Genomic DNA, 8,710 nt, shown 5'->3' with positions numbered 1-8,710 from the left:
GAATAGTGAAATCACACAAGTACAGGGGAGTGAAGCAGCTCAGGGAACACAGACACAGAGACAGTACTGGGGAGACAAGTGACCGGAAATACAGACTACAACACTTAACTGTCTTCTAGAAAGAAGAAATATGTAGCTGCATGAGAATTTTCACTGTGCAACTACTCTTTAATGATTTGAAATAACGTGTTAAAAATATTAAATTCTACAGGAAAAAGTACCATTGAACAAAGACTTCTAAGGGGTTTGCAATCAAGATTGTGCATGTTTTGTACCTACATATTGTATGCAGTTTCGATTCTGTTGCAGGGCACACACACCTAGGGCAATTCAGAGTCTCCTGGTAGTCTTTGGACTGTGGGAGGAAACTGGAGTACTCAGAGAAAACTATGAGATGACAGTGCTAGCCACCGCGCCGCCATGCCATCCTTAATAGTTCAAATAAATTTAAATTAATATGATACATAAAAATGCAAACAAAGGTTGCAGAAGAGAGAAAGGAGATAATATTTACAACAATGCATGCTTTAGGGGTATTTGGAGAATTTTACCTTGTTTATTTATACACTCTAAAATCAAATGTGTCAGCTCTGACACAAAGATAATGTGTCACATCATCTCTATCTGACTCCAGATTTGTGTCAATTCAACTCATATCTTTTCACGTGATTTAATATTTTGTGTTTTTGTTTACATGGAATTCTATGTCAGATGAAGTAGGGAGAGTTAGCACACATGGCACTAGCTTGATGTGAACGCACATTTTATTTTGTTCTTTTCACATTTTTTATCTACTTAACCTATGTTAAGATAAATTGATTCTTTCTTGTTTGAAAAATTCAAAAAGATTCTGGAAACACCCGGCACAAAAAAAAGTTATTATTTCAGTTAACCTGAAAAAACATGCTTAGATTAGCAATTGAGAACGGTTCTTCAGCAATGGCTAACTAAACTTAACCTTCCCTTGTTAATCTAATTTACCTTTATTAAGTACGTTCAGATAATGGCTTCTAAGATAAAATTAGTTTCTGCAGCTTAAACATCGATTTCTACATGTTACAAATGCACAATTTCATTGCGTGCCACTGTGTATAATTTTATTAATTAAATTACACTCTAACTCATTAAAAAAGAAAGCAAATATATTTAAATAGAAAATTACTTTATTTTCAAATGAAAGCAGCCTGCACAAGAAAACTTGCTAATCACATTTTGCTCCACTGGACAAAAGTAGCTGTTTTTACAAACAAATTATTTCTGTAGTAAACAACCTGCTTGTGAGGAAAAAGTGCTGGCCACAAACAGTTTTACAGGTCTGGCTTTTCAGTGAAGAGAAATTATGTTCCTTCCCAAAACACTTCATCCATAACCAAAGTAGGACAAAAGCCACACTTCAACATTTGTCGCACTTTCAGTCAGATACATTACCCTCCATAACGTTTGGGACAAAGCACATCTTATCTGTACACTTCTGAATTCGCTATCAGCAGTTACATCATCAATGAAGGACAAGTGAGCCAGTATAGCAGCAGAAGGAATTCTGAAGTGTACAGATCCATTTTATCTGCTGAAGTTCATGCAAATGCCTCATTCAAACTCATTTGATGGCACTTCATCCAAGAGCAATACTGTGATCCCAAATATACTGCTAAAGCAACAAAGGAGTTTTTCAATACCATAAACGAGAACATTATTGATGGGCCAAGTCAGTCACCCGATCTGAATCCAATGTGTTTGATATGCTGAAGAGAAAACTGAAGGCAACTAGCCCCTAAAACAAGCAGGAGCTGAAGATGACTGCAGTACGAGACTGGCAGAGCATCACCAGAGAAGATAATACAGCTCCCGGTGATGACAATCGTTCAAAGATTTTAAGCAGTCACTGCATGCAATTAAAGTATATTTAACAACGTATTAACAAGACTACTCCCATTTACAATACATGAATACTGTATGTCCCAAACATTATTGTGGAGACATTATCGTAAGTTCCAAAGTTCAGTGAATTTAATGATGTATAATTAAGCAATCAGGCACTCAAGGCTCGGTTTATGTCAGCCTACACACGTGCCTGCAACAAGAATTCCCATGGGATAATAAAGCTGAATATGATATGGATTGGACTCCTGAACATAACAAACACACACCATCCCAGCCCTTTAGGTTTGCCAATCATTAACTATGAAAGGCTGCAGCACTAGGACAGGTACATCCGGTTAATAAGCAAACGTGGCTTTTTGTTGTAAGTTTAAAATTCCGTGCTACATGGTTCAGTTTGTTTCTACATAAACGTCTGTATTTTCCCAAAGATACCTCTTTTCATGTAGTGAAAGTAACAGAAAGAAAGCAAGCAAGAAGTAGCGGAGAGATGGATTCGTACCAATTTTTGTGAAACCAGTATAACATTTTGCTTATTTTGACCACAGGTGAGAAAAAAAGGCTTTATATTTTGTATTGTGTTTTATGTTGAAATGGCAAGATTCACAGTAAAATGCTTGGCCAAAATTCATATTTTGCATTGATAATAAATACTGAAAATATATTGCATTTTTTGTAACTGCATAAAGGGCCCACAACATCAGCAAGATGTGTGCAGTGATTATGCAGATTTAGATGCGTGTTGATATGGTGGGGTTTGTGCACTTTTGTGTGCACATCTAGCTGGCTGTCATTATTGTGATGGGCAGCTTTGTGGTGTTATTCTAAATGGGATGGGTGGATTAAATGTAACAAATTTGTGATATAAAATCTGCTCTGGTGCTACACTAGGGGTCCAATTTATGGTTAAGATTTTCCAAAGAAGTTGTGAATTTGTTTATAGACCCTTTAACAATGTTTCCTCCATCTTTAGCAGACCAAGGAATATTTCCACTCTTTGTTTACATAAATGTATGCACCTCAAAAACCTGCCTAATTAGCTATAAGATGTTGCAGTTTTGCTTGTGATTCCAGAAAAGAGGGAACTCTATGCTAAATAAACCAGTCCTTTCCAAAAATTACTCCTCATTTAAGCTTTTATTGTCATCTCCGGGCCTCTGCCATCTTTACCCGTGACAACTTTTAGACCTCTGAGTTTCTCACAAGTTAAAAACAAGGGGTGCTGGTGGATATTTCTTTTTATAGCCCAGCTCTGCTTCCTCCTTCAACAAAGTGCAAGACAATGGCAGGCACTTTTAAGGTAAGCACTTTTAAACTTCAGTGTCCCAATGAAGTACCGAGAATCTCTGAATATTTTAAGGAAATTTAGCTTGGCAGTTCAAAGAGATTGCTCATTGGAAAAAATATTTTTTTATTAATTCCAGAATTGAAAAACAAAGATATATAATTTAACACTGTGAGACCCAGACATTATTGGAATTAGAAAAAAATAACTCTTAATACCTTGTTGTAGGAGGCCTCTGATGAGGAATATATTTTTAAATGATCATTTTTATGTTTCATTCCAAGTTTCTAAACATGTTGAAAAAAATGCTATTTACATTACATTACATTACATTCATTTGGCAGACGCTTTTATCCAAAGCGACGTACAAATAGTGCATTTCATGGTCATAGACAACTGCTAAACACAGGATATGTTATTTTTGGCTGAAGTGGTAGCAGACATGTCATTATGCTTCCCAGTAACAATACTCAAAAGACAGTTGTGCCAGTTTTAATACTTTGTTCATCGCAACTAAAACTTGTTCATTTGCAATGATAATAAACACATGTTGAACTTTTATTCTTATTGCATACTTTAATTCCTCAAATAATCATATTGTTTGTATTCATGTGTGTCCATGCTGCCCTGTTCAGTGTAATACTGAAGGAAGCAGCTCTTGTGACCTGTGTAGCAGAGGCAGACATCATATTTGTAGCTATTGTTTGTATATCCAGTACTGCAGTGTTTGCTGTATCTTCATGTTGTCTTCACTTGGCAGTGACCAACCTGTTGTTGGATTTTTTACACTGTCTTGTGTGCATGCATGCACAAGTCTACACGTGTCATGGTATTGTTGTCAACATAGAATGGTGACACAATCATAACATATTCCTTAGAGAACATAGGGACAGTGTTAACACTGTTGCATTTTTGCAATATGATCAAATGACCTCAAAGTATCAAAGTAAGACTTACATTGTTTCATTTTGCATAAATGTATTATGCACAGGTACTACTCACAGTTGGCATCCAAATAAAAAATACTGGAGGAAATTTATTTAATTCAGGTGGTGGAAAATCCAGATGTTATGAGACACAAATGGGATCTGCTTGAGGAGCCTGTGTTGTGTGTGCTCTAAGCACTCTGCGTGATAGTTTAAAATGTTTCACTCCAAATATGTTGCTAAAATAAAGTAAAGGGCCTGGGATGTTCTAAACTTATATTTGGCAGAAACAGGGATTATATGGTGTATTTTTATGGTCTATTCATCTATATGATGTGTGCAAGCATAACTCCAAATCAGTTTGCAAATCAGCAACATTATGTCTCCATTATGAAGTTGTACTCCGTGTATATGTTACTAGATTATTCTTCAAAAAATGACTTGAATATTATTTTTAGTTTGCACTAGTTCCTATGGCTCATGCAACATGACTGCTGCGCTCAATAAAAGAAGTGCCAATACAAATTTTAAACTAATACTTATTTGATAATAACTGCTATAAAAAATTATATAAAATATATAACAAATTAACCATTCTGTCCAAGTTACTTGGAGTTATTTGAAGTGTGTTTTCTATGCACACAAACTGACAATCGAAAACATGCATTAAAGTTGAAATAATTTAAATAAAAACATTCCTTTATACACTGTTGTCTTTCACTGAGTTTAGTGTTATTTCTCATTTCCTACAGAAACCATTCACTTTGAGACTTCCAGCTACAAAACAGACACGGATCACGCAATACCTGAAGGTGAATCAAGCTGACAAGCCCTTTCAAAGTTTTAAAGCTTTGTTTATAGCTAAAATCTTATTTTCTGTCTGTAACGGTACGGGTGCTGGGACCCAGGCGCAGAGTGAAAAAAAAAAAAAAAAAACACGAAACTCAAAAGGGAAAATTAACAAAGACTTTACTAACAGGCAAACAAACAAGGAACAAACAAGGCCACGAAGGGCAAAAACACAAACGCAAAAACTATCTAAATAAAACAGAAAACAAGAGGAACTCACAAACATGGGCAGGGCAGAACACAGGCAGGTAGAAGACAAGGGCAGGTCAAACAGAGCACAAGGGCAGGTCAAACAAAACACAGGCAGGTATAAGCGGTCTGAAAACAAAACACAAGTCAGAACAAACACAGGCAGGTACATACGGTTGAAACCAACAGATATCGGGAACAAACACAAGGAACCAGCACCCGAGTCAAGGGAACAGAGAACTTAAATAGACAGGGGTAACAAGACACAGGTGAACTCAAAAAACAATCAAACCAGAAGGAGGGGATAAGACACAGGTGGGAACAATGATGGGATAACGAGACAATGAAACAATTATACAATTAACAGGGGGGGAGCAGGACACAAAACAGAAGTGTCCTGCTCCCCCCCTGTTAATTGTACAACAGGGGAAACACAGACAGGAAAACAGGACCATGACACTGTCCTCTGTTCTGCTTCCTTTGTTCCTTCATTTTAGACTATTTCAGCCTGAGTTATTGTCAAATATTTTACATTTTTTTAAACTGTAAGAATTGAGTTGATATTTATTTTGTTGTGTCTCACAGATATTTTCTATTCTCTTACAGAAAAAGAAATCTTGGAGTGCTAAAATTATGAAATCGGTAAAATTGTTCTTTCTATTCTTAATTGTAGAAGAAGGACTTGTGGTAGTAACAGCAATAATAATAATAGTAATAATAATAATAATACAATGAGTATTGTCATAATGTATGCAAAATTGTTGTTAGGAAATCAAGAACCAATATTTTATTGGACTCCTCTTAGGTTTCATTCGGAATGTCTTTGACGACAGCATGGGCTTTTTCAGTTTGTTACTGTCAACTTTGAAGTACTGTCTCAGATTTAAAAAGAAATATATGTTGCTTAAAAACTGCTGCTGGGCAAATGATTGACATGACACCATCCTCATATCTGTCACAGAAACTGAAAACTCGGAGAGGTGGAAGACTGACCGACAATAAGAAGTACCTAGGGGTAAAATAATTAATCATCTTCTTCTTATTCTGTTTTGCACTCTGCTTATGAGAAGGCGACGCAAGACATTAAGCAGCTTGAATCATATGTCTTGTTATGTATTCCTAAAGGATCATGCTTGGTTGCTAAAAAATTCTATACCTTCCTTCTAGATCCACGGTGTGACAGAAAGAGAGGACTTCCAGAACTTAGGGAAAATGACACATACAATAGAAATGACAAAAATTAAGACTTTGCTTGAACTGGGAAAATCTGTTTGTGAAGTGTGCATTAACGGCACGGCCTGTGGTACAGGCTTCCTTCTATTTGAGAAATTCATTCTGACAAATGCTCATGTTGTCAAGGATATCATAAATGGCAACATGCAGCAGCTTTCACAGCCTGTTACAGTCAAATTTGAAGAGCTGTCACTTTTGAATATTGTGGGGCATATTCCCGTTGAGGAAACCTTGACTGCATATCGATTTGGTTGTGACAGCTCAAACCATTTCCTGGACTATGCTTTACTGCAGCTGGCAGGCTCATTGGAAAACCTGCCCCCAGGCCTGCTGCCTCCAGGTCTTCTTAGTAAGTGCAGCCATTCTCCACACAAGGGTCAAATCTGTATCATTGGACACCCACAGGGGGGTGTGAAAAAAATGGCTGTTGCTTTCATCACTGAATATGAAAAACGAAACATGGCTTTTGACAAGTATTTTGCAGAGAACCCTGGACACATGGCAGCAATAATAGGGTCCTTGCTGAAGGAAAAATGGGACTTTAAAGCAATGGAGAATCCCCGTCTAATGACCTATGATACAAGTTTCTTGTATGGGTCCTCTGGCTCTCCGGTATTCCAAGACCACTGCCAGCTAGTTTCCTTGCACACTGGTGGCTACTTCTATGAGAAGGATGGTAAAAGTTACAGCATCCATGAGTATGCCATTCCCATTATGAACATAGTGCAGGACATTCTGCTTGAGCTATTACAAAGCAAAATTATGCAAAATCACCAAAAACTTGATTGTTTGGAAAAGTTCAGCAGTGAAGCTTTGAGGGGGTCACAAGACATGGTGTGCATGATTGCATGGTTTATGACTGAAGTTTTATTGAAGTTCAGATTGAACCAGATATACCCAAAAGCTCTACAGGTGCTTCTGGGTACGGTGAACGGGACCACGCACCATGTCATAACACAGCTGCATAAAGCACTGAGAGATGCCATGGATACAAAGCCATCGCTGAAGGGAATTTCTCAACAGGGCCTTCTCAAATTGGCAAATACAGTAGAAGAACAATCCAGCATGGCCACTCTTTGCCATTTCCTGTTTGAAGAACAGAGAAGGGTATTCCAAGACATTTGTTTGGCAAAAGGCAGACTAGGAAGAGAAAGAAAGATGCAGAGGAAGGTATTGATAAGATATTGAAATAAACAGCAGATGAATTATGTTTTGAACTCGTAGCAGTACATTCATATAAATAATTAAGAAATGTGTATATTGCATATTGCTGCTGTCATTTCCAGATCTTTGGGATTACTGAGGATGCCATTCTCGGTCTGTCTTATTAGCAGTTAAAGAACAGAGCTATGTAAATGGGACAAAAAACTTGACTGGTCAAAATGGTTCATATTGTGAGTGTGATTGTTTGGTTTAAAACTGTGGTTTTAATGTGACTCAGAGAGAACCAAATATAACTACCCAAAATCCCTCTAGATGTTTCTGGGTGCAGTGGAGGCAACCACACTGAGGGCCTGATTTACTAATGCTGCGTTCACACAATGTAAGAGTTACCTAAATTATCACCTTCTGACTAGGAAAAAACGTTCAAGTTGACCTCTGAGTTGTAAGTAGGAAATATGGGAACTGCCTGATGTCTCCGATTTCTCCGACCTGGCAGTAAAAATCACAGAATTGTGTGAATATAGCAAGAAAAATGGCTTCCACAATGACAAACTTGCCAACCTTTCAAGAAGAGAAAATCATATCGTATGTGTTAATATTTTATTTTTATACACAATTTTATATTTATTTTACACAGGACCACCATCTTCAGTTTCCCAAAGAGTGTACAATGCATGAACACTTCCAAGGCAGGGCAATTAAGTCTTCTGATCATTCAGCTTTCTCCCATATGACGTAAATGCAGCATAAGACCTTTATACTATAAAACCTTTTAGCACATGCAAAACCAGTAACGTGACCAATGACTGGTCATGGTATTTATTTTGCATGCCCTAAAAGGTTGTGCCGAAATGCAGAAAATGAAGTCCATCACAGATTTGTTTCCCCATTTCCTCTTTGAAAAATAAAAGAGTATTCAAATTCAAAACAATGCATTTATTTAAAAGTCAGAGATAGCTGAGGCAATTGGATACTTGTATGATGTGGTAACTTCATAATGAAGGTAAATGACTTGATAATGTCTTGATTTGAGGTTGTTTCCCCCAAGATACATTGGTCAGTTGGTGCCAAAAACATATTTTGTTTATCTAAACTGTCCATGAAACTGTAGTCCTTTGCTCACAGCAGTTAAACCAGATGATGTAATATCTCTGAAAAAGTGTAGGGTGCCAGTGCCCCCTTGAAG

General features: G+C 37.1%; 1 protein-coding gene across 1 annotated transcript; it reads left to right on the top strand.

The window, feature by feature from the left end:
* The first annotated feature begins 3,110 nt into the window (after window positions 1-3,110).
* LOC118232034 (protein FAM111A-like) lies at window positions 3,111-8,672 on the top strand. The gene is made up of 5 exons (XM_035426564.1): window positions 3,111-3,178; window positions 4,842-4,901; window positions 5,734-5,769; window positions 6,089-6,142; window positions 6,295-8,672. Exons 1-5 carry the CDS (start codon window positions 3,161-3,163, stop codon window positions 7,546-7,548), a joined length of 1,422 nt encoding a protein of 473 aa, XP_035282455.1. The 5' UTR covers window positions 3,111-3,160; the 3' UTR covers window positions 7,549-8,672.
* The last annotated feature ends 38 nt before the right edge of the window (window positions 8,673-8,710 follow it).

The sequence above is a fragment of the Anguilla anguilla genome, chromosome 7 (assembly GCF_013347855.1).
Source record: "Anguilla anguilla isolate fAngAng1 chromosome 7, fAngAng1.pri, whole genome shotgun sequence".
Lineage (NCBI taxonomy): Eukaryota > Metazoa > Chordata > Actinopteri > Anguilliformes > Anguillidae > Anguilla > Anguilla anguilla.
Note: the sequence above shows the minus strand (reverse complement) of the source record. Positions and strands in the feature narration are given on the sequence as shown.